The following is a 26,365-nucleotide window of genomic DNA, read 5'->3' on the forward strand; positions in this document are numbered from 1 at the left end:
ATTAAACCATGAGAGGTGGCTGTCCAGCCTCTTCTTAAAAATGTCCAGAGATGGAGAACCCACAACCTCCGTAGGTAGACTGTTCCACTGTTGTACAGATCTTACCATCTGGAGGTTTTTTCCTTATATTTAATCAGAATCTAGGTAGCTGTAACTTAGACCCATTATTTCAGGTCCTCATTTCTGCATCCATGGAAAATAGCCCTTGACCATCTTTCCTGTGGCATCCTTTCACGTAACTGACCACTGCTAACATGTCTCTCCTCAGTCTTTAACACATATGGAGGGCACCAGGCTGAGGGAGCTTGCTTTTGCCATTCCACACAGGTTGCCCTTTTCAGGAATGATGGGAGTTGTAGTCAAACACATCTGGAGGCCAGAAGCAGGTTGGGGACAGCTGAAGTAATGTCCCGTTTGGCTCTCAGTCTGCCAAGCTGGCTGTCGGAACAGAGCATGGGGTGGTGCAGGAACTGATGCATCTGGAGGCCCAGTTCATGAATGTACATGTATCTATAACATGTACATGTATCCCCTCCAGCCACTAACCAGTCCCAGACCTGCTTGGCTTCAGCAAGGTCTATTCAACAAAGATCCCAAGGTGTTGTACGTGATCCTTCTCCTCCTCTCCATTTTATCCTCACATCAACCCTGTGAAGTAGGTTAGGCCAAGGGCTAGTGACTGGCCCCAGGTCACCCAATGGGCTTTCGCGGCTGAGTGGGGACTAGAACCCGGATCTCTCAAATCCCAGTCCAATACTCTAGCCGCTGCACTACACTGGTTGTCAGAGGAGCTGCATCACCTGCTCTTGGACTAACCATGTGTAAAGAGCCCCAAAGGGGGGGGGAAGTCATCTGACTTTTATGGCCTTTTAGAGTCACGTCCCTTACAATAAGGGGGGCTCAATTACCGGATAATGACTGGATTCTAGACATACTTTCTAAAGCTGATTCCACCCCTATTCTCTCCCTTTGTGGCCTGCACACGCATTCCATCTTTGCAGGGAATGTCTCCGGGAAAGGCATGTGCAGGAAACGAAATCTAATAAGGCTCTGAAGCTGCAGCTCATACCGAAGGACTATTCAAAGGAAGAACGCTTTTTCCTCCTGTGGAAACATTTTATGATCTCCAGCCGATGTCACGGCACAAGGAAGATGCGAGAAAGGAACACAAGGCGGAGCGGGAGAGCAGTAATCCTTTAAGACCTCAATTACTCTTTTATGCAACTCCCATTTCCTTTTACTGCCGCTTTTCTTCAGACGGCAACGTTAAATAAAGGGACGGTGATTTATGGCCATGGTGGAGTGTGTTAAAGGGCATGGTGGGGGGTGTTTCACGTGGCCACACTGGAGGGAGACCAAAGCCGTCTGCCCCGAGAGACAAGCTAACCAACCGGCCTGGGTTTTACAGTCTGAATGAGTAACACAGAGTTTTAGCAGCAGCACCCAGACTTGGGGGGGGGGGGGTCTGAAAAAGTTGTCAGCACCAAGCCCAGCTCCACACTTCACGGTGCAATTGCATCGTGCTCCTACTCAGCTTAGGGCAGCGTAAGGCACTGGTGTGTGTAGGGATGTGTGTGAGGCTCCCCTCAGTCTAGCTCCAGCGCTTTACTTCCTGCGACGCCACAGCTGGTGCTCTGTTTCCACGGGCAAGCTTGGCAGACTGAGCTCCACGACGGCGCCATCTAGCCGGACCAAACCTCCCATCAGCTGACCCTAAGGACCTATCCCTAGAAAGAAACCTCCTTCTCCTCCTTGGAGGAGGTCCTGCTGGCCGTAAATGAGATCCGGCAGGGCTACTCAGGAGACGGGGCCTCCTCAGTGATGGCACAGAGACTGTGGCACTCCTTTTCAGCAATGATTGGCCAGGTTACCCCTTCTCCTGGCATTAGACGGTTGGAAAAGACTGTTTAAATGCCAGCTGGCTTTTAACGTGTGATCTGCTGTTTGCCTTGTTAATTTTACTCTTTGTTGGACTCCTCAGAACTTCTGCATGGCTCTGTGTGTTTGCGTCTGTGTGTGTTTTATCTTTTGCACTCCTGAGCTCTTGTCCTCGGTTGCCACCCTGGAACTTGACCTCTGCCTGGCTTTGATCGTACATCCACATCTGGGCCAGTGTGGGATGGACAGCCCGTTCGCCCTGGGTCCCCAAAATGCCCACCAGGACCCTAACCTTGCCAATGCCTCTTGCCTGTTCTGACCGTTGGCTGCTCTGAAGTGGGTGGTGGGCCCAGGGGGGCTTACGCTGACCTCAGCCCTCCCATCCTCTCTGGAGAGGGATTGCTCCACGATCAATTCCGGATCTTTCGGAGCCCTTGCACTGCAAGCAGAAAATCTCCATCCCCGTAACCCATGATCCATATTCATTAAGCCATAATGACTCTATTAATTGAATATGTAAGTTTGCCTAATTAGACACAAGACTTATTTCTTTGGTTTAAAGGGTAAAAATAAAAAATTTAAGCAGGCGAACGAGAGCAAGCATTTAGCGATGATGAATGGGAACTGGGAAAGTGCAATATTCCAATATGAATGTTGTTAATGGCATCCGTTCATTAGGCGATATACATTAGCAGAAAGGTCAGTCCATTTTAGGGCTTGATGCATTTCTCAGATAGTAAATTTGAAAAGGGGGGGTGAGTGGGTGTGTCGGTGGGAAAGAGGAAGAGCTGAGCGTGGAGAACTTGGCGTTGGGTCACTCACTGGTCCATGCTTGGGTTTTCGCAAGCAGCAGCAGGGCCAGATCAGCTCATGTGTAGCAGAGTCCTAAAATCTCATCTTGCTCTTGGGGAATGTCTGTAAGGAAGCCCACCCACCCCTGGCACTGTGTGCCATCCATTTGGATCTTGAGACTGATGGTAGTGATGGCACCTGACCTCTGGAACTTCCTGCCTCATGACATCTGCCTGAATCCATCCATTCCTCTTTTTGGTGGACGCAAATTATTAAAAGAACTTGAATTTTGAAATCAGCATGAAGGCTATGAGCTGAATCTTCGCCACTCTGGGACACTCTTCTGACTTCCTGTTGTTTTGTTTTGTAGGAAGGGGAAAGGCAGATCATCGTTAGATTCCCAGCTTTCATTTTAAAAAGAAGAAAAGAGTAGCCTCTAGGCCTTGTAGAACCTGAGATATGAGGCAAAACACACGGCCACTATTCTTCCTATTTCTTCTGTAAGCCAAAATAGCTTGCTCTGCCTTTCAGGGTATTCAGCCAATGAATGAAGTCATAGGAATACTTGTGGCCGTTGTCTGAGGAAGGAGCTTCCTGGTTCATTTTAAAGCCGGGGGTGGGAGGGGGTCTTCCCCAGTGGGAAGTGATTGATACCTCAAAAAAATCAACTCAGACATCTAAGATTTTAGTGTAGATAGATTGGACAGTCGCGTGTCTACCCCAAAAGGAAAAAAATAGGAGCAAAGGCAGGGTTTCATAGCTTTTCTAACTCAGGTCTTCGTAATATTTCCCCCCTGCATTTGTAAACCTTTTAAAAATGACCATGGCAATGCATGCAAATAATTCCCATCATTATTATGTCTACCTTACAGGAGTCAGGGCCGTTGCTGAGAGAGTGTGGGTTACGCACAGCCCTGCAAGGTAGTCCAGCGTTCTTATGCCTGTTATTCCCATTTTACTGGAGGGTGGATAACAGAGAAGTAGTGTGACAACACTGTAGTGTAGTCCAGCATTGTTATCTTGTCTCCTGGTTTGTTGGTTGATTTAGGGATTTCCAGGGTGAGCCATGAAATTGATCATAGCAGTAGTGTGGTTTATGAAGGCTCAGAGGGGCTCGTTGGATATATGAGTGTGTGTGAAGCTTTCAGAGAACATGCAAGTTTTAGGTCGGGGTGTGTGGGGTGTGTTGTGAAGGGACCTGTGTTTATTGTGTGTTCTCTAGAAAACGGAGTCTCGGAATGGACTGCAAGCTCAGCAGGTCACCCCGAACCTCCAATATTCATCCCGATACTCAAGGATTATGGCAGAGAAGGGAGCCGGGGGGGGGGGGGCGGGGAACTGAGGGTTTCAGCTGTACGTGGAAAGCCATTGTCTGGAACACCAGGTCTACCCATTGAGAAACTACAGAAATAGACTGGTATACAAATTTCTCAAACGCCAGGTCTACCTTCCATGGCACAGGGCAGGCCGTGTTACTACCCAGTCACCAGGCCTGTCAGAAATGGTGGACTTGTTCTTTGGGGCTGTCAGGCCTTTAAAAAAAAAAGTCCAGCCATGTACAAATTCCACAGTTGGGCAATGCCTTAACTCGAGCCAACAAAAATTCCACAACATTGTGCAAGCTTTCATGTTCTCCAAACTAGGAGCAGGCAGCAGGTAGATCTGGATCTACTGGTAGTTCTTTGCACAATTCAGAGTAAATTGGTAAGGGTTATTTCTAACAACCAGTTGTTTAGCGATAGCATCAAGCAAATTTCTCCCTGCCCTAAGTTATACAACTGAAATGAAGAAAGTTCAGGGTAACCAGGAGTGGGGTTTTGTGTAGAAGGACTGTGATCTCTGCTCAGTCCAGGTACTCAAAGCAAGTTTCTGGGCTCAGGAATTCTAAGTCTTCTGCATCAGGGTCCAATTGTGGGATGGTGAATCTGCTGCAGGCTTCAGTCAGGACTAGTCAGAGCTCTAAAAGAACAATCCAATGTCCGCGACTAGGGATGGGCGGGTTTTGTAAAATCTGTTCCATCTGCATTTCTCAGATTGCCAGGTCCTTTTCCTTCCATTGTCCGCTCATTGAAAGAATAATATTTTTTCCAGTTTCCCAAATTTGCGCAAATTCACATTTCCATAAATTCGCACTTGCGAAAATAGGCAAATCCCCCCTAAAATGTGCATATCCCCCCCAAAAATGCACAAATTCCCCTAAATGCACATTTCCATGCTTTAGCCTATGGGAGAAATGTGAATTTGGGGACCTTTTTTTTTTTACTTTATGTATTTTTCCTACAACGAAATATGCGCAAATTTCTGGAAAGTGAAAAAATTGGTCTGCAAGTTCACTGGAATTTGTGTGACTCAGGAAAAGCTGGTCTGCTGTGGAGTCTGTGGGTTGGATTCATAGAAATACAAACTCATTTGAGTCCATTGCATTTTTCCCCGACGTCCCTATGTGTGACCGTGGCCAAAGTAGACATTTCTAAGAACAGGCCCAATTGATGCACTAGCCACCGCTGTGCAAAGGCCACATGGAGATGGAAGATGAGAGGCCCAACTCTGGCTCCTAGTCATGGTGGTTCTGTGGAGGGGACAACAGTGACTTCCTGTCCTGCTTGTGGGCTTCCCATTGGGGCATCTGGTTGTCTCCTCTGGGAAAGAGGTTGCTGGATTGAATGAACCATTGCTCTGACCCAACAGGGATCTCCTTGTACTCTTACAAGGTGGGAAATCCAGGAGTTGCCTTCCCTCTTCCAAAGAATATGTGGCCCGATCCCCTGGGAAGTTTTGCTGTGCAAGCCCATCGAAATGAGCAGGAGACGCTGCAGGCACTGCTCATTAAATGCTCTTGCCCAGCTCCCACTCATGTGGGAAAGGGCATGCAATGGTCTGAAGGCATATGAGGCCACCATCTTGCTGAAGCTAAGCTGTTCTGGGTCTGGGCACAGCTTGGAGGGGAGACCACCCGGGAACGACACGTAGCCACCATGAGTTCCACGACAGAAGAAAGGTGGGATATCAATGTAGTAAATAAATAAATGAACATGTAGCGCCATCATTCTCAAGGGAAGGTGCGGAAGACCAATATTTTGACAGAGGAACCATTTGGTGGGGCGCTTTTCTCGCTGCACTCAGCACCGGGCTCATTTTGCAGCCAGCCCAAAGTCGATAAATTTGCTGGGGCTTTCAAATCCTGACCTGCTCTCAAATCATCAGCAGGGCTTGGAGGCATTTAAAGAATTGATTCAATTAACCCAGGTAGAGGGTCCGGGTGGAGGGGAGATGCTATAACCTGTGATTTATTCCTGCACTAAAATTAAAACACAAGTATCTGTTGAAGAACATTTGCTGCCAATGTGACGAATAACGAGAGTGCCAAGTAATTAATGAGGGACATCGAAGGCTAAAGCACTTGAGACATAATAGAACGTAAAAATCATCAGGCCGTAAGAGACGCCTTGCTAGATAACACCCTGGCTCCATTTTGTGCCCACAGCATCCAGGCAGATGTTGCCGGAACCTCACAAGGTGATGGTCATCTCCTGTTTCTTGTCCCCTGTGTCTGCTATTCAAAGATAGACTGTGTCTCAACCTGGAGGTTTCATTTGCCTTTTATGGCTACTAGCCAGTAATAGGTACATCCTCCATGAGTTTCTCTCATCCCCCCTTTAAAACCATCTAAACTAGCGGCCATCTCTCCATCATGTGCTAGTGGGTTTCTTAGTTGGATTATGGCTATGCATTTCCAATTGGCTTCCCCATCTTGGATAGGTCCTTCAGAGTTCTGACTGACACCCAGAGCAGATTCACCGCCCCAGTGACATTGGAATCACCAGCCTCCACTGGCGCCATCAGGGCAGCACTTTGGGGCAGAGGTCCATGGACCCACTCAGCAAAAAAAGCAGGAGGGGGCTTCAAACTGAGCAGGGCTGGCGTACCACATTCGGAAGTAAGTGAAGAAATATGGATTTCTTCCTAATGCAAGGTGGCTATAAGACCTTCAGCAACAGAGTCTAAAATCACACCACTGAGCTCCCCGGGTTTCTGGCAGTTCCCAAATGTATGTCTGCAGTTTGTAAGTCTGTGGGTTTTAGAATGTTGGCCTGAGTGGGTGGAGTTAGAATGTCTTGGGAGGGGGGAGGAGTGATATATAAAGGAATGACTGAGGGGATTGTGGGGAACTTGTTAGGTACTCGTAGAATCTTTAGTGCTGTCTGTGTTTAGAGTACTTAAGTTCTGGGAAATTTGAGGGTCAGTGTAGAGAGTGGTGTCTTTAGAGTGTGGTGTGCACGTAGTTGATGTATATTAATCAATACTGATAATAAAGAAAGTTCAAGATTGATTGTGTGAGAAAAAGGAAAGTGCATATGTGAATGAGTGAAAGGATTGGATGAAAGGTTTCAAAAAGGTTTTAAATGTTTTATTTGAAACAAAGCTTGTGAACTTTTAAAAATAAATTTTGATTGTTTTGTTTTTAACTACCACAAAAATCCTGCGTGTCTGTTTGGCATTTATCATCTGAAGTTTACACATTTAGCACCCACTCTGACAATAATTCACATCGGCACATATAACTCACAGTGTTTTTATTTTATATATTGAAATCCTTCTCCATTTAAACCCCTTTCTCCACATAGTTTGGAGGAAGGTGGGTTTTGTCCCTTACCTCAGGTGTATCAAGCGGTGGTGCTTGGCTTGAGCAGGGAGTAGCCGCGGCTGGGTCTGTTGTTCAGAGCCTGTGTCGTGGCAGGGGCCTCAAACTGAGCAGGGCTAGCTTACCACATTTGGAAGTAAGTGAAGAAATATGGATTTCTTCCTAATGCAAGGTGGCTGTAAGACCTTCAGCTCCAGAGTCTAAAATCACACCACTGAGCTCCCCGGGTTTCTGGGTCATTTAGGGCTTTATAGGTATTTGTGATTTGTGCCCGTAAACAAACTGGACATCGATGCAGGTCTTTCAGGACTGGCACAATGGGATGGCTTTGGCAAGCTCTCATTAACATTTCTCTTCATGCCCACTTCTGAAAACTCTTCAAGGGCCACCACACATCTAATGCATCGCAGTAGTCAACCGCTGACTTGCCATGCTGACCCAGAGCCAGCTGTACAATTCCGGCATACATTTTCACGGCCTCTAGTGATCCCTGCCCAGAGATTTGCACAAGCCACCAACCCAAGCAGCATGGGTGTCTCCAGAGAGCATGGGTGTCTCCATTCAGTCTTGCAGAAATGCACCCTTGCGCACCCACGGCCAAATGTTTTGGGCCAGTCCTGCCGCTGCATCATTAAGACTGCTGCCCCGCTATTTGCAGGCCCGTTTGATCCCTTCTCTTAGCATTCGCTTCGCTCCCTAACGGTGACTCAGTTCTTCTGATGGTGATTTGATCTGTCATGTTTGTTTCTGCCACAGGGGAATTCTCACACCTACTTCGCCGTCCCCTCCCCACAGCTATGGCCGATCTCGGCAGGGTTCATAGCACCCGGGCCCATGAAGGGGGGTGGGGTGTCTCACGCATCGTCTTGAATGTAGAAAGGCATCAACACAGCCTCCCTCCGAACAGCATGGTATCTCATGAAGTTTAATTGACCAGATTTAATGTGCGCCTGTTGCTGACAGCTGCAGCCGCCGCGGCTTTCTTTAGAGCAAGAGAAAATGGGTTCTTGGAAGGAACCCTTCCCTCGATGAAGGGTGACTTACTAATGCCCCCAAACTTATAGGGACCTAGATTCTACTTCCTGCCTGCACCATTGGCCTCGTTTTCGCTTGGGTTTTTTCTTGGAGAAATGGACTGCAGTCTTATGTATCATAAGAACATAAGAAATGCCATGCTGGATCAGACCAAGGGTCCATCAAGTCCAGCACTCCGTTCACACAGTGGCCAACCAGCCATCGGCCAGGGATGAACAAGCAGGACATGGTGCAACAGCACCCTCCCTCCCATGTTCCCCAGCAACTGGGGCACACAGGCTTAATGCTTCGAATATGGAGATAGCACACAACCATCAGGGCTAGTAGCCATGGATAGATAGCCTTTGCCTCCAGGAATTTATCCACCCCCCTTTTGAAGCCATCCAGATGGGTGGCCATCAGTGCATTTTATTTATTTATTTATTTATTTATTTATTACATTTTTATACCGCCCAATAGCCGAAGCTCTCTGCATCTTGTGGTAGTGAGTTCCATGTCCTGACTTAGAAGCGAGCCACACTGAACTCCGCGGGATTGACTTCTGGGTAAGCCTGCGTAAGTGTGGGTTGCATGCCTTTTAAAAAGCAGAGCTCCTCCCAAGAGCTCTGTAGACGAACTTCAAATAACTAAATGTGAGCTGCTGGTATAGCCCATCTTCTTGGCAGCAGGCCTTGGATGGAGACCTTTGATCACCAAGCAAAACAGGCGATTTCTGTGTTAGAGTTTAAATTTGGTGGGCAACCTTAGAAGTGATAGGAAGCTTGGGGAGTTCAGCATTATTTGGGGGATATCATCTGAACGAGGGCAGCCTAATAGATCTCCTTGGTTTTACTTCCTGCAAATGGAGTGGGGATTTCAATGCAGAGGAAAGGAACCTCAACCTTTATCTATTTGAATGTCGAATGCTGGCAAGCCTGAGGATTTTCCTTGCTGTTCTGATGTCCACAGCACGCTTCTGCCTTTGACGGGTTCTTAAGTAAGGGAGCAGAAGAGTGAATGTCAACATTGTTCCTGGATTGGGCCGAGGGCCCATCGAGTCCACCTGTTGCCAACACCAGATGCCCCAACGGGAGAATCGAAAGCGGAGCGAGGATACGTAGCCTTCTTGCCTAGGGCTCAACTCCACCATTCAGCACTGTATGTGCCTGCCTCCTAGAAGAAAGAATCACAGGCCTTGGCAGGCCGTGCACGCATTTCATCCTCGTTGACAGATTTCTTAGTCAGCGGTTCAGGAATTTACAGAATTCACTCCCACAGGGTAGGGCAGGGCTCCTCCATCAGCCCTACCCAGCACACCTAATGGTGAGAGATGATAGGAATTGCAGTCCAAGAACTTCTGGAGGGCCACAACTTGCCCACCCCTGAGGGAGGGTGGTGGACACCAGCAGAGATGAATGGACTACCTCACTCTGAACGTTCAAAACTACTATTACCCTATTTCTTCGATTCTAAGACACACTTTTTCCCCATATAAACATCTCTAAAAATAGGGTGCGTCTTAGAATCGTGGGTGTGTCTTAGGTTTTTTTTTTCCTGTTGGTAGTACTGAAATTAGTATAGAATCATAGAATCATAGAATAGCAGAGTTGGAAGGGGCCTACAAGGCCATCGAGTCCAATGCAGGAATCCTGCAATTGTATGTGTCTTACAATTGATGGTGTCTTACAATTGAAGAAATACGGTATGTTGTTAGGTTCAGTGGCTGTCCATCACCACATCTTGTGAGTAACTAAGTTAATTACACATTTATTTATTTATTTATTTATTTATTTATTTATTTATACATTTATATCCCACTTTTTCCTCCTTAAGGAACTCAAGGCAACATACATAACCATCCTCCTCTTCATTTTATCCTCACAACAACAACCCTGTGAGGTAGGTTGGGCTGAGAGTCTGTGACTGGCCCAGAGGTACCCAGTGAGCTTCCATGGCTGAGTGGGGACTGGAACTCAGATCTCCCGACTCCCAGTCCAACACTCTAACCACTACACCACGCTAGCTCTCCCAGTCGTTTCAATGGGTCTACTCCAAGTGGGACTTACATTGGATTTTATACCCAATGTGCAGCAGTGAATTTCTTTCACCTGATCTGATCCCACCACAAATCATCTACACTGCAGGACCCCCAGTTTTAGTATTATGAAAGACTCTCTCTACACAAACTCTCTCTACACAGTTCATATTTTTTAACAAAACTCCATCACGTCCCTCCATGTAATACAAGCTTAAGCACCTTCCAGGGAATAAAGCCCACTGTTTAATAGGACTTACACTCTGGTCAATTAGGGGATTACATTTGCAGACTTTCATTTAATAAATAAATAATAAATAAATAAATTTAGCTTTCCTCAGCCTGGTGCCCTCCAGATGTGTTGGACTACAACTGCCTTCATTCCCATTGGCCTTGCTGGTTGGGGATGATAGGAACTGCACCCAACGTATCTGGAGGGCATGATGCTGGAGAAGAGTTCTTTAAGGTCAATCCTATGCTGGGGCATGTTGGTAGTTGTAGACCTCTGCCCCCCCCCCCCACATCTAACCATGCATAGGGTTGCGCCCTTAGTTGCTTTGTTTCTGAGTGGCCTCCAGATGGAGCCCTCATGCCGCTTTTCGGTCTTTCTCTCTTTACAAGACTTTTCTGTGTTAAGGAAAAAAGTCGGAAGAAGCAGAAAGAAAACATGGGAGGGTCATGGATAGAAGACATTGAGCTCCATCGGACGAGGGAAATCAAATTTGCTTACCGTCGCTTCTCTGCCCACACATTTGTCCTTCATTACTTCCTCTTTTGAAAGAGGAAGTAAATAACAAGCGTGTGGCCCATTCAGTGGGCCGTTTTGATCCCGCTGCTTCTCCTGCACAGCGCAGGAGACAGCAGCAACTTCCATTTTTAAAAATAAGTCAGACTTACTGGGGTGGGGGGTTTTTGTGGCACGAAGAAGGCTAGAAGAGGCAGACGACTTCATGAGAGGGACCTGCGAAAATCCTTAAGTGCCCAGTAATGAGCAGGCAATAAAACACTCGTCTGATGGAGTGCACGGTGTCTGGCCCTCTCATCAACTTCCATGAACGAGATGGTGACGGCACCCTCAAAGGGCCTGTGGCTTAGTGGCAAAGCACCTGCTTTGCATGCAAAAGGACCCCAGTTCAATCCCCGGCTTCTCCAGGTAGGGCTGGAAAAACTCAGGCCTGAGACCCTGGGGAGCTGCTGCCAGTCAGTGTCGACAATACTGGGCTAGATGGACCAAGAGTCTGACTCAGGGTAAGGCAGCTTCCTATGTTCCAAAAGTTTCTAAAAAGGAGCGTACTGCCACCCGTTGCGGCACTGCAATGGCCAGTGGGACCCAGCAGATGGCAGCAACTCCACGGCCGACGCCTCGGTTGATGCTGCCGTCTGCGGATTCCACCTCCGTGGTTTCTTTGGAAGGTGCTCCGTTGAGACTCCTCTCTGTGTTGTGGCGGGCGCCTTGAGGACCAGCCGCTTGGATGGAAGTTGCTGAGGGGAGCCCAGGGCTTGGTCTGGTTCAGGCACTGGAGGCTGACTGAGAATCTCAGCAGGCTGGAGTGAAAACTCCTTGTTTACCAAATTGTGAAACCACCAATGCAACAACAGTAGGAGGGCTGAAGGATGGTTGTTGGGGGGGGGGGAGCAGAGGCCCTGTGCATGGTGATGGGGGGGCAATGGAGCTATGCTTTCTGCACCCTTTGAGACTCTAAAATAAGAGGCCCCAGTTGAGAGCAGTGGACTTGGGGAGCTTTTAAGGCAAGGGGAGGTCTTCAAGTCTACAGCATCTTTGGACTAGTTAGGCAGTGTGGAGTGGAGGAGGAGGAGGAGGAAGAAGAGGAGGAGAAGGAGGAGGAGGAAGGAATGAGAAAAGAGGGAGGGGGAGGCCTGCAGGGGACCTGAGAAAGAGGTGAGGGAGTTTGCTGTAGCAAATAAGCGCCAGGCAGGTAGTGCCAGTCCAGTTGCCCGCCCTCCACCCCAGACCATCCCAAACTGCAGTGCACCTCGGTCTGGATGCTGTTTCCCGGCGGCTTCCAAAGATTCTGTCCTGCTCCCCGTGGGCACGATCCAGCCAAAGCCAACCCTTTTAAAGGCAGACTCGTAGGCACTCCTACATGGCAGTAAGCCCCACAGACACAGCGGGACTTGCTTCCAAGTAGACCAGCAGGAGAGGACCACGCTTGGCCGTCTTGTCGATTTCAAACGGCAAGGGAGGCGTGTGCGTCCGTTTCTCCCACGCCATGCCAGGAGACTTCAAAGGGCTTCGGTGGGGCGGGCTGGGCTGGTGGGCTCACAGCTTCAGGGAGGTTTGCTGAGCTTTCTCCCTATTTTAGAGGCAACCAGTGTTACGGGTGCATCTCCTGGGCGTGAAACCCAGGCCCAATCCCAGGCAGGTCTACTTGGAAGAAAATCCTCCTGAGCCCAATGGGACTTACACCCACATAAACAGGCCCAGGCTTGGCACATTTCTCATTCGTCCCCTTGTTTTCTCGGGGCCTTCTGCAAACCTACCCACCATGGTTTCCTCAGCGTTCACGCCATCTGTTTCTGGCAGCTCTTTGGGACGGCTGGCCTTCCCTTCTGTGTAGAGAGGGAGCAGCCACGCAGAAGGCGCTGTGGGGGGACAAGGGGAGGAAGGGTTCCTCAGAAGCCAGTAACCTTGGCCTTGAACTGAGGGGTCTGCCCTTCTGCTGGGCTTCCTTGGCCCACCAAAGGGCCACTGGGTCCTACAAGCTCCCACAAAATCTCTCTCTCTTTCTCGTCATCTAGCCCACCTCATCCCAAAGTCTCAGGGTAGGTACTGGGTTCATCATTCCCCGCCCCACCCCACCCAGCCACCGGAAAGCCTATCTGAACTCCCTTCTCTGAAATGTCCCTTAATTTTGCAACCTGAATCTGTTTGCAGCTTCTTCTTTTTTTCTTCCCACAACCCTGGAGTATATCACATCCTGTGGGCGGGTGGGTGTCCATCCGTTTTGGGGTTTCCTCTCCTGGAATCACCCAACTGGTCAGAAGAATTGCCCAAGGAGATGCATTGACTATGCTCCCCCCACCCCACCTCACCCCAGTGTAGAAAACCTCATGGGCAGGTAGACAGGCCGCCCCCCCCTCCTCGCGACACATGACATCTGGGTGGAATGAGTTCATCACCTGGATGGGGTGAGGGGAAGTGGCTGGGGCAACACGCCTCCTCCAAGCCCTGCGATGTGTCACTGAGAGGGCGAAAGCCACCCTCCAACCTTCAGGCCTTCTCCATCAACACTCAAACGCCTCTTTCTGCTACTACTGGTCAAATCCATGCACCCCCTTGCCCATCTTTCTTGGTGGCCTCCTCTCGACTGTATTGTAGGGCTCTTCCACCCATTTTACAGATGAGCAAACTGAGGCTGATTTCACACACGCACCCACCTCTCCGCTTGCGGGACCTCTAGACCTGCGCCAAGATTTTGCCACAGCCAACACCTGCTTGGAAGCTGCAGTTGCGCGCCGGAGAGGGAGAAGGAGAGATTGCTTGGGTCTGCCTTTTTTATTTATTTCACTGCTCCTTTTCTTCCCTCCTCTGGCAGCGAATTTCTAATTCGATTCCCAAAATCCTTCTGGACTGCTGGAGCAAGACCCCTCCTCTCCTGGAGCCTGGGCTTAGAAACCCCAACCTCCGAGGTCCCTTTCCTCTGGGTTGCATGTAAGACCAAGGTGCTAATTCTCTTTTAATTGCCACGAGGAAATCCTCTGCCATTGGTCCTCCCTCCCTCCCTGCCTCTCCCCCTCCCTCCTCCTCCCAAGCAGCCCCTCCCTCGCACCCCCTCCCCTGCATCCTTGCTTATCAGCCCAAAGGGAAAGGAGGTTCCTGCCACACCTCTTCCCTTTCTGGCTAAGTGGCTCGCGACTGGACCAGTAGCCCAACAGACCAGAGAGGGTTTGGGTGGGCTGGACTCTCAGCCAGAGCCAGGAGGGCCCCTGGGCCCCTGATCCCCTCCAGAGACTTGGGGCTCAGGCCCTTGTGCGAACGGGGCGCCTGAAGGATGCTCCCATCCTGCTAGGTAGGACAGCCCTGCCCTCCCCCCCCCTCTCTCGCCCTGCCCTCGTGGCCAATGAGAAATCGCCGCCTTGACACCTGCCTATATACGGAGGGCGGCAGCCAAAATCTTCAGCCCTGATCTTGGGGGAGAGGAAGGAGGGAGGGGGGGCAAGTCCCGATTTTAGACCTAAGATCTCTCGGATCGGAGAACTCGAGGGGGGACGGAAAAGAAGACGCTCGCTCCCGGGACCATGACTTCGAGCAAAATCGAGATGCCAGGTGGGGTGAAGGCGGACCCGGCGGCGCTGATGGCATCCTTGCATCTTCTCCCTTCTCCCACCCTCAACCTGGAAATCAAGTACACCAAGGTAAGGGACCCGGGGCTGCCTGGCTCCTCTTTCCCGGCAAAGATGGGGAGGCGCCGCGTTTTCTCTCGGTTCTTTTTTCTTTTCTATTTTCCTGCTGAAAAGTCCAACTTCTCCTCTCTTCCCCGCCCCCCCCCATTCAAAAGTGCTTTCTTTCAGATCCCAGGCGCAAGAAACTGATTTTTATTTAATTATTTATTTACTTAAACAAGAGAGGATAACCCACCTGCAATTAATGTTTCCTAGGACCGAGGGTACCATTTTAACTCCCTGGGTCCGTTTTCTTTCTCTCTTTTTTCCCTTTCTTTTTTCTTTCCAGAAAAAGGGTCTTCTCCAGTTGTTCCTGATGTGTGTTAGAGGAAATGATTTCCTGAAGCGTGGTATATGTTATTGAAAGATAAACTTTTGTGTGTGTGTGAGTGTGTGTGTTTTTAAAGTGGTCTAAATAACTCCGGGGACTTTCTCCTTTATCATTCCTGTAGAAAAATCTAATCCATCCGGCCAAGTTTTTGCAGTTTTGGAAGAGGGATCCATTTTCATTTTAGGCGAATATAATCTACAAGACATATTGTTAGGAAAACATTCTTTTATTTTGAAGCATTCACTGGGGTTGCGGGTTAACTTCGCCAATGCCCAGGGCTGATGGCAATATCTCCTGCGGACTAAGGTGTAATTACGCTTGATACAGATCTGCCGATTTTGATAAGGTATGTCTGGACACAGTTATCCAAAAACGAAAGTCTAGTTTCAGAAAGGTTTGGCCCACGTTCTGGCTATGAATTTCTGTTGGGCGGGATCCAGTGGGGGAGATCATTGAGGTGAAGGGGGACTGTGCCACAGCATTTATGCAATGGGGCTTGTGCAGGAGATCTTCCCAAAGTGCAACATTCTCTCTATTTTAATTACAAAGGGTCATTAGATACTTCAGGCTTGTAAGCAAGGGATACTTCTCTTTAAAGCAGATACAAAACTAAATGTGCAGCTTTTTAAAAAGAAAAACTAATGATGTGAAAAATTATATGATTGTTTTCCTTTTAAAAAATCATGCTATTCCAAAATCTCCACTTTCATTCGTTACTGCTGTTCCCCTATTTTAATTTTAAAAATTGAGCATAACCCATACTAGCCCATATCAAATTGCAGTAGCCCCATCATGGCTTGCTGATAATGCACACAAATTAGCCCTTTTTAAAATCAAAGATAAAAGATGTGAGCACTGAATTACTTCAGTGGAGTTTCCTTGTACCCTAGTATAACATGCTTAACATTCTGCATAGTATTTGGTTTATTTGTCCACAGTAGTAAGTAAAAATTAAGAGACTTTTAGGTCTCATTGATTTCAATGGGAAAGAATTAAGCATGTGAGGAACGCTCTCATTGAAAACAAAAGAATGTGAAGATGCTTCACTATGGGTGGATAAAGCTCACAGTAATCATGGTATTCAAAAGTCACTTCCTGATCGGGTGTCCTATTGCACTGTGGAAGCAATTGTGCTGGAAATGAATTGTGCTCCAAAATGAAGCATCTTTGCATCTCTTTGACTTCAGTGACAGCGACGCTTCTTTGTCGTTAAACACTCCTTGGATGGGACTTCACCTCCTTTCAAAGTTTTTTAAGGCATTCCTGGAAGCCACCCATTTTTCTAGCCCCAGGGATATTCAGACAGGTCCCTGCTTCCGAGGTGCTTACAGCTGAGATCTAGACAAAGGAGTGGGCAACAGCTGGGGAAGGAAAGAGTCCAGGACAGCCGCATGTGTGTGTGTGTGTGTGTGTGTGTGTGTGTGTGTGTGTGAAATTGAAGTGAAGTCAGTGATATGTCCGTATGGTGCGGTTTTTTGCCTGGATGTAAGTCACACCAGGGCAGGATTTACACTACTGCTTTAAAGCGCTTTATAACAGTTTTGACAACTGTTGGGGCCCAGGACACACTGCATGTACAGTTTTCAAAATGTTTTCAAAGTGTTTTATCCTGCTTGGTGTAGATCTGGCCAGGGCTTACTCACAAGCAAGTTTATCTAGAATTGGCTGTGTTGCAGATCTTCGGCTTCAACCTACAGGCTTTGCTGCGTTCCTTTTCTTTTTGCTCGGGGAAAGAAAAGTGACCCACTCCAGGCAGACCTTATTGAGGGAGATGGGTCTGTTCCTAAGACAGCAGATATAAAAATGGGAACCTGCAAAAATGCCCAGCTTCGAACCCGTTTCAGGCCCTAAAAAAGATGCATGCGCATGTTAAGAGTGGACCAGGACACAGGGGTAACTTGCACAGGAGAAAAAGCGTGCATGGGAGGAAAGGTCATAAGGAAGGGGGACCGGAGGTGTGTGTGGGGGGGGACAGGATGGGACAAGTTGTCCTGGAAAAGAGTGTTGATCTGACGTGGTGAATGAGTGGTAGCAGGCATTAAAATCACAGGAGTGAAACCATGTAGATTGCAAACCACTCCGGGGCAGACAGCAGCCTTTCTTATTTATATAATAGTAAGTAACCATCCTAGGTGTCATCCCCCACTCCACCACCACCCCACATACAAAAAACCTTCTCTAAATGTTTCTGTGCATCTTGGACTGGGATGATGAGGTTGCCTTTACAAAAGAAAAGTGAAATATGTGGTGGGGGGGAGGAATGTGGGGCTCATCCTTTGTTGGATAACTCCCTATCTCTGTTTTCCTGTCTGTCTGTCTCTTGCTCTTGATCGTACCTCTTTCTCTCTTCTTCTTCTTCTTCTTCTTCTTCTTCTTCTTCTTCTTCTTCTTCTTCTTCTTCTTCTTCTTCTTCTTCTTCTTCTTCTCCTCCTCCTCCTCCTCCTCCTCCTCCTCCTCCTCCTCCTCCTCCTCCTCTCTCTCTCTCTCTCTCTCTCTCTCTCTCTCTCTCTCTCTCTCTCTCCAGGCATGCCAGGTGATTTATAGCTAATTGAAGACTTTAATTGGGTGTCCGGTCTCTGGCCAGACTTTTAGCCACGATCCACTTTCCCACTTCTTGGAAAGAAAAACAATGAGATATAAAATCGCGGACTGGAACTGGATTCTTTCAGTCAGTGGAGGTCACTTTTTTATGTCTTAAGTGACAACTTCTATAAACAAAAGGGAAACACATAACGTTCAGAAGGAGTCCCAGGTGGGAGTTTGGTGGGTGGGAGAAACCTTATGTCTAGCACATTGGGCATCCCAAAATTTTACCAGTTCTCTCGCTCTCTCTTTCTCCTTCTCCTTCTCCTTGCTGCGTGAGCAACAGGGTTCCTTTTGCTGCCACTGTGGATGCAGCTACACTGTTGCATGGCTTTTGGCGCCACTTCGCCACTTCTGGAGGGTGTGGTTTGCACAGCTCCTGCAGTTCTGAGGATGGACTGATGGATGGATGGATGGATAGGCAGCCAAAATTATTTGTAGCTGGGGAGATGAGGTGCAGAGGAGGCCTTGTTGGGAGGCAAGGGGAGGGAGGCACTTCCTGGGTGAAACTTTGAGTGTCACAAAGGGGGAGGAGAAATCTGATGCCCAGGGCGCAATCTACTATGCTCTTGTTCAATTCCCGACCTTTCCCACAGAACTTGTGCAGGAGAATTTCTCAGTGGATTGGGCTCGTGGTTGCTTAGCAGAAGGGGGTGTCCTTTGGCAGCAAAATGAATCGGACCGAGCAGCACTTGGTCCCAGATGCTGTTACGATGGAACGCTGAAACATTGTTCGTCTGGAGGTTGCTATGTGCTACCTCCAGTAGCAGAGGCGGTAAGCCTATGTACACCGACTGCTGGGGAACATGGGTGGGAAGGTGCTGTTGCACTCGTGTCCTGCTTGTGGGTTCCTGGTTGATAGCTGGTTGGCCATTGTGTGAGCAGAATGCCGGACTAGATGGACCCTTGGTCTGATCCAGCATCAGGGCTCCTCTTCTGTTCTTACTGTCAGTGCTGACAAGTGCTGCAAATGGTTCAGATGGCTCCTTACTTCCAAAGGCCACACTTCCTAAAAGAGGCCGGTTGAAGCAGGGGGCGCATTTGGAAGGGTGGAAGCAGGACTGGCTTTGGACATGGTGGCAAAGCATCATAGACACTTCTAGAGGCACCTTGCATCATGTCTGAGCCTGTGCTCCTCACCTGAAACACAAACTCCCCTGAGGACAGACGGAGAACAGCCCAGTTGGGTCTGACTGCAAGGGTGTATCTATCCCAGCATTCTCTATCCCGAGGACAGGGCAGCTAACCAGGTTGTTATGAGTAGCTCACAAGCCAGGCCTCTCATATTCCGAGGTAGACTTCCTCTGCACCTGGAGTTTCCATTGAGTTCCTAGGCCAAGAGCGTTCAACAGAGCCATTCTCCAGGGTGCTTTCATAGTGTTACTTCCTGCTTTTTATTCCCCGTTATCCAAAATACTACAACATATGTCACTAATGCACAAGAGGGCTATAGCGTTTCCATGAAGGGATCGTATTGATTTGACACAAGGTGTAGTTCTGGCTCGGGTGCTTTTCAGATTCCTCTTTAAAGCCACCTGTCCTAGCAGCCATCACCACCTCTGGTGACAACGAGTTCATATATTCATTAAGCGTTGTGTGCAAAGAGGCACTTTCTTTTGCCTGTCCTGAATGCAGGGACGGCTGGTGTGGATCAGGCCATCTGAGGAGATGCACCAATTTCTACTTGGTTGTTCAAGAGCAACAGCAACAGCTGAATGTGGAAGTGACTGCGTTTGCCTGTCCATTCCCCCCCCCCCAACAACCAAAGTCTAAGATTTGGGGAGGGGGGGCGCAGGGAGGCGGGGAAAGGTTCAGGAAATATTTTGCTAGATCTACAAGCTGTTTACATTGCCGAGGGGTCTGCATTAAATAAATCCAGCATGTTAAAATGCGCATTGAAAGAAAGCAATCCTCGGTGACGCATAAATCTTTGAAACATCAGGAGGTGGATCGGTTTGCTCAGGGAACATTGGCCGATGTCGAAGACTGGGGAGCACCACGTTGATTGCAAAGGCTGCTTATGTATCACAGCTGTGCATTTCACTTCCTGCACATCGGTTGAACCATCATACATTTTAGGGAAACTAGCACAGTAATAACACAACACTTACCTGGGCAAGGGAAGATGAACTGAAGCTCAGTCCAGATAACACAGAGGTGTTGACAGCAAGAGAACCGGTTGTCGCTGGAGATGTGTTGCCTGCTCTTGTGTGTGTGTGTGTGTGTGTGAGAGAGAGAGACACTTGCCCTTAAGGAGCAACAGGCAAGGTTCCTTCTGGACCTAGCTTTGCACCAGGTGTGCTCTTTGCCAGATATTTCCTCTTGTTGATATCTGTACATGTTTCACTGTGGGGTTTTGCACCTGGACACATTTACTTGGAAGTAAATTCCAAGGATTTCAGTTGATCTCATTTCCGTCTAAGTGTGCTTTAGGACACTAGGATGTCCGTGTGTGTTTATTTGCAAGGAGACTGCGCTGAAAGAAGAACATAAGTGCTCTACTGGATCGGACCAAAGCCCTCTCTGGTCCAATGTCCTGTCCCCACAACGGCCAACCAGATCCCTAGGGGAGATCAGGGAGAATCCAGCGATGTCCTCGGGGTTCTATCTTCCAGCAAACAGAGGCCAGCTTGTCGAGTGTTGTAGGGCTGTCTCAGTTGTGTTTTGCCTGAGCCAAAGCAGTGACACAGATTGCCTGGCCCTGCCTGGCCCTGGCCGTAGCTCTCTTGCGTGGGCCTCATTCCACATGCTTGATTCCTGGCCCTTTGGGCACGCCTGCCAGCTTCTTTGACTCTGCATGCCCACTGGGGGGGCAGGACATGATGGAGAACCATGGCGGTGGGATCATCAGGCTCTGAGCAGTCCAACTGATAGCTCACCGTTGCAATGATACTGGGAGTGGCCCAAGGTAGAGGAATGAGAGCTTGCTTAGCTGCCCCAGGATGTTTCCCGAGCTGACTTTAAATTCGAAGCCTGCCTCCTTTCATTTGTTGATTTCCCGTATTTTTCTGAGGCTTTTCAAAATCATCAAGATCGTGCTGGCTGTTTCCATACGGAGAGATTGATGGAGAATTGGCCAGTCAAGGGCTAATAGCGAGCATGGCTGTATGGAACCTCTATCTAGAGACAGAGGTGAGATGCTGCTGGATACGATTTGCAGGGGAGCAACAGCAGTAAGAGAGGGGCAGCAAGGTGCTGTTGCCTTCTTGCCCTCCTCGGGGACTTCCCATTGGGGCATCCAGTTGGCTGCTGTGGCAAAGAAGCAAGAGGCTGGATAAGGTGGGCCTTTGGTCTGACCCAGCTATAGGGCACCACTTATGTTCTTATGAACCTGAACGATGATGATGATGATGATGATGATGATGATGATGATTTTAAAACTCATTTTGGAGAAAGTTCAAATGAACAGGAAATATTTTCAGCCGATAAATTCTGCTTGGACTGGAACACTTTTTCTTGGCCCCCGTTGTAAGTGGCTTTTTAAAAAAGTTGTAATCTGTCTGGAGGCTTAGCACATTTTTAGTCTGATGGAGTCAACCAACAAGAATCATATTGTCAAAGCAGTTTAATAAGTCACTGTGGTGGGGAAGCAGGCGATGTGATTGCGCAAGAGTCATAGGAATGTGATAGAGCACCTGCTTTGCATGCAGAAGGTCCCAGGTTCAACCCCCGGCTTCTCCAGGTAGAGCGAGGAAAGAATCCTGCCTGAAAGCCTGTAGAGCCGCTGCTGCCAGTCAGTGTTGACAATACTGGGCTAGATGGACCAGTGGTCTGACTCAGTGTAACGCAGCTTCCTATGTTCCTAGAGGCTGCCTTATGTCAAGACAGACCCTTGGTCCACATAGGCCAGTATTGTTGGCACTGACTGGCAGCAGCGGCTCTCCAGGGTTTCAGGCAGGATTTTTTTCCAGCCTTACCTGGAGAGGCTGGACCAGGGATGTTCTGCATGCTAAGCAGGTTGTTTACCACTCAGCTACAGCCTTTCCATTGGAGGGGAGAGTTAGCACAGCTCTTCTGGATTCCATTCTGCATTCCTTCCTGCCCATTGCGACCGGCGGACCTCTGCTTGCCTCCGGAGAAGGCTTTTACCGTGCAACCACCTCACCTCATTCACAAAGGCCCAGAAGGCATCGACTTCCATCCTGTGTTTTCTCACCACTTCTTCCAGGAACGATCAGTTCGGGAAGAAAAGGCCGAATTGCTGTGCAATACCCATTTGATAGTTAGTGCGAGGAGCCTTCCTCCGTCTGGAAGCACCTCTGTTACATGCTCAGATAAACAGCCTGGTCTAGGAAGACGAAGTGGTGTGATGAATGGAGAGACAATGTTGTGGAGACATCAGTGGAGGCCTCAGCACAGGAAGGGAGATGAGCCAGGATTAATTGGCCGGAGGTGGGTGGCGGCATAAAAGCAAGAGCCTCCATTCTCTCTCTCTCTCTCTCTCTGTCTCCCAGCTGTATAAACTCTACATAAACACTTTCAGGGGAGCTGGTGGAATTGTAAGCACAAGCCGGTGGTCAAGGGAGTGTGTGGTTTCCAGTAGGCAAACGTTTGAAGGGAGGAAGGTGGAGAAGAAGGATGGAAAGGGGGATTTCAACTCCTCTCCCACCCCTCTTCCGAAGAAGGTGCGCCAGGGCTTGAGTGTGCTGAGTGACAATGTCAAGGTCTGCTTAGACCACGCTGTGGCTTCTGCAACTGCTTCTCTTCATGCCGTTGGTCAGTCGTTTTCTCCAGAGGCTGCCCAATCCTAGGGGAAAGTCTGGGTTCCGTTAAGGGCGACTGAGCGAGTGAAGACCACGCTGATCTCAGCCTCGGAGTCTGAAGCGCTGGGAAGGTCTCCTGCACAAACCCCATCTCCTGTCTTCCCTCTTGCCGCTTTCAAGGGCGCTGAAGAAGACCTGAGTAGCCACTTCAGGGCTTCATCCCACGTACCCGTTTCCCTCAAATTATCCCCATAGCGTAAAGCTGTCATCGTCGTTATTGTTAGCTAAATCACACCCCAGGCGGCAGCGCTCCTAAGATCCTTTGCATACCAGGAAAGGGTTTAAGAGGGGGAAATGTAAAAAATAATTTAAAAAATCATTAAAAAATCAATGGATGACCCAATCCGATTCAAATTTGGTATGCTTAAAGCCCTCCTTAATATCTATTACTGTGCCAATTCTGATGTCTTTATCTTTAAAACTTACACAGATGTAAGCATTTGTTTAATTTGTACTTTAACATCTTAAATCCTCCTCCTGCGCCCCCAGTGGCCGCTCGGAGAACAACAAAAGATTCGCTCCTAAAGAGGTAGTTAAATAGGCCGGTTCTTTTATATATGAAGCACAATTAAAGCAGGATGCATGGGCGTGCTTCACAGTCAAAGGAGATTATAAACTGGAAAACTTCAGAGTCCTTTGCACAGTGATTGCACAGTATAGCGCTGGTGTAATGAAGCTATCAATTTGGCCAAACAAACAGTCAAGAGGCACCAATACTGAAGGAATGCAACAAGGGAACAGCTCTCCCTTTTTATATTCCTGCGAGAAGGCCGCCTCCAGCAACGGCTTGTCAACGTGCTTTCTTTTTCCACCTGGGGGATGAGTCCATCTTCTCAGCAGTCTTTAGCAAGGTTTAAAGTTGGGTCTGACAATGTATGGAAGAGCTGGGGAAGTTGCAGACAAGGGCGACCAAAATTATCAGGGAATTGGAGCATCTTCTCAAGGGAGAGGAGTTTGATGCTCAGGAGTTTAGAAAGAAGACAACATAATACTGCGATCTGTTGCATCCTTGCCTCACCATTGGCTACGCAGGCTGGGACTGATGGAAGCTGTAGGTTAAAACATCTGGAGGACCACAAGTTGTCCATCCCTGTCGTAAAGGATGAATGGGATGAACAGGTGTTTATCCTGTATCCTACTGGTGTTGGGCAGACAGGTGGGCTTAGCTGCAGCTCCCTCTTTAGTTTGTCGATGGGAAATGCAGGTTTGTGGCGCTATAATATGTGAAATTGTCTTTTTTTAAAAAAAAATATATTATTGATACATTTATTTTATTTATTTATTTAAAATATATCCCACCCTATATCACTAAGATCTCAGGGCGGTGTACAGATAAAAACATACAGTATAAAACAATAAATATACACAGTTAAAAACAAATTAAACCATAATCCAAGTTAAAACAATATATAATTTAAAAGCAATAGATGCAGTTAAAACAGTTAAAACAATGTGCCAGTGAGTTTAACCGTCAAAGGCTTTGTTAAAAAGCCATGTTTTGACTTGGTGTCGAAATGCAATCAATGTTGGCACCAATCGGGCCTCCAAGGGGAGGGCATTCCACAGTCAGGGTGCCACCACAGAGAAAGCCCTCTCCCTTGTCCCATCATAACGTATATGTTGCATTGGTGGGATGCAGAGAAGGGCTCCTCCAACAGATCTCAAGTCTCGGGCAGGCATATATAAGGAGAGGCGCTCTCTCAAGTATCGAGGTCCCAAGGGCTCATCTACACCAAGCAGGATAATCCACTATGAAAGCGGTATGAAAACAGTGTATAAAAGGCAAGAGCCACACTCCTGCTTTACAGCAGTATTGAAGTGCACTACAGGATCGAGAGCTTTATCACACCAGGGTTATACTGTGCAATCACTGCGAATTGCGTGCAAAGGACTCCAAAGTTTTCCATCTTATAATCTGCTTTGATTGTGAAATACTCTGAAGTTTTCCAGTATATAATCTGCTTTGACTGTGAACTACGCCCATGCATCCTGCTTTAATTGTGCTATAAAGCCAAAAGACCCGTCCTATTTTGCTACTAATTTTGGAGTGAATCATTTGTTGTTCTCTGAGCGGCCACTGGGGGCGCAGGAGCAGGATTTGATATGTTCAAAAAAATTAAACAAATGCTTACATCTGCATAAATTTTAAAGATAGGTACATCAAAATTGGCACAGTAATAGATATTAAGGAGAGCTTTAAGCATACCAAATTTGAATCGGATTGGGTCATCCGTTGATTTTTTATGATGTTTTACATTTCCCCCCTTAAACCCATTTCCTGGTATGCAAAGGATCTTAGGAATGCTGGCGCCCGGGGTGTGATTTAGTTAGCAACAACAACAAGAACAACACTGACAGCTTAGTGCTGTAGGGGATAATTCGAGGGAAACGGGTACGTGGGATGAAGCTAAATCACTATTGCTTTATAGTGGGACTGAAGAACACTGACAACTGTTGGGGCCCATTGACACATCTACACCAAGCAGGATATAACACTATGGAAGTGGACTGAAAGTGGTATATGGTATGTCTCAATGGGCCCCAACAGTTGTCAGTGCACTTCAATACCGCTATAAAGCAGTAGTGTGGCTCCTGCTCTTTATATCCTGCTTTCATATTGGAATATCCTGCTTGGTGTAGATGAGCCCTATATGTGTACCTCACTCTTGGCTTTTCCAGCCAGATTGCTAATCAGGGTGACACCCAGTTAGCTTCCGCAACGTTAGCCTCTCATTTCTCCTGGTCATCCTTAAAAACGCCCATCTATTCATGCAATCTTTAGAAAGGCAAACAGCGTCCCACAAGTCTCCGTCGTGAATTCTTGGTGCATTTGGTAACAAGCAGGAAGGACAACTCGTGCCTTGTGGATGTTGCAACTTGTCATGCCTGGGACCACGCAGCTTTGCCATCTGCATCATTCTGACCGCCAGCCAGCTGTCCTTAAGAGGGCAAAAGAATGTCATAGAATCATAAAGTTGGAAAGGAGCTTGGAGGTCATTAAGGCTGTGCACGGACCCTCCCCCGAACCGCTTCGTGGCCCGATCCAGAACTTTCGGATCGGGTCGATCCGCTTTGGGTTGATCCGAGCCTCCCCCACTCCGCTCCATGGAGCGAGATCCAGAGGGGTGGATCGAGATTTTGCCCCCCTTTCCCTACTTACTTGCCTACGTGGCAGGCGGAGGAGGCAGGTAAATTGGGGAAAAGGAAAGGAAAGGAACCTCTCCTGCAAGCACTTGAGTCATTGCTGACTCCTAGAGGGACACCTGCTTTCGCTGACGTTTTCTTGGCAGACTTTGTAGCGGGGTGGTTTGCCATTGCCTTCCCCAGTCGTAGTTACCTTTCGCCCAGCTAGCTGGGTATTCATTTTACCGACCTCGAAAGGATGGAAGGCTGAGTCGACCTGAGCCAGCTGCCTGAGAACCAGCTTCCGCTGGGATCAAACTCAGGCCGTGGGGAGAGTTTTGGCTACAGTAACTGCCGCTTACCACTCTGCGCCACACGAGGTAAATGGGGAAGGGGGAACAAAATGGGGGCTGAATAAGCCCCCCCTTCCCCCTGCCCCCTTACCTGGCTCTGCCGCCGTCACCACCACTGCCTTGCTTCCTCTTTTGTCACAGATGTTCTGTGCAATAAGGATATGGAGTTGGATTTTGCTTAATGTCCTTAAACACTGGAAACAATACATTAGATCAATAGATAGATCGTTGGGAAGGGGGCCAAGAGAATCCACAGGAACCCCCAGGAATGCCAGATCTCAAGTATGTCTGGAGGGACCACTCTCTGGTCTGGACACACACACACACACACACACACACACACACACACACACACACACACACACACATGACATCCAGGGACCCTCAGGAGGGAGCCAGGAGGGAGAGAAATGCACTCTGCACATGCTCAAGGCCCCTGCCTTCTAG

The 26,365-nt window shown here is 48.3% G+C and overlaps 2 protein-coding genes across 2 annotated transcripts in view; one reads left to right on the plus strand and one right to left on the minus strand.

Annotated features, from left to right (window-relative positions):
• POLR2M (RNA polymerase II subunit M) overlaps positions 1 to 26,365 on the minus strand; it is a 180,242-nt gene that overhangs the window by 45,240 nt on the left and 108,637 nt on the right. The window lies entirely within an intron of this gene.
• The window catches only part of ALDH1A2 (aldehyde dehydrogenase 1 family member A2), a 69,005-nt gene continuing 57,231 nt past the window's right edge, over positions 14,592 to 26,365 (plus strand). The window contains exon 1 of the mRNA XM_063142712.1: positions 14,592 to 14,738. Coding sequence (XP_062998782.1) covers positions 14,622 to 14,738 — 117 coding nt within the window. The 5' untranslated portion in view covers positions 14,592 to 14,621. The remainder of the gene's footprint in view (positions 14,739 to 26,365) is intronic.

The sequence above is a fragment of the Elgaria multicarinata genome, chromosome 16 (genome assembly GCF_023053635.1).
Source record: "Elgaria multicarinata webbii isolate HBS135686 ecotype San Diego chromosome 16, rElgMul1.1.pri, whole genome shotgun sequence".
NCBI lineage: Eukaryota > Metazoa > Chordata > Lepidosauria > Squamata > Anguidae > Elgaria > Elgaria multicarinata.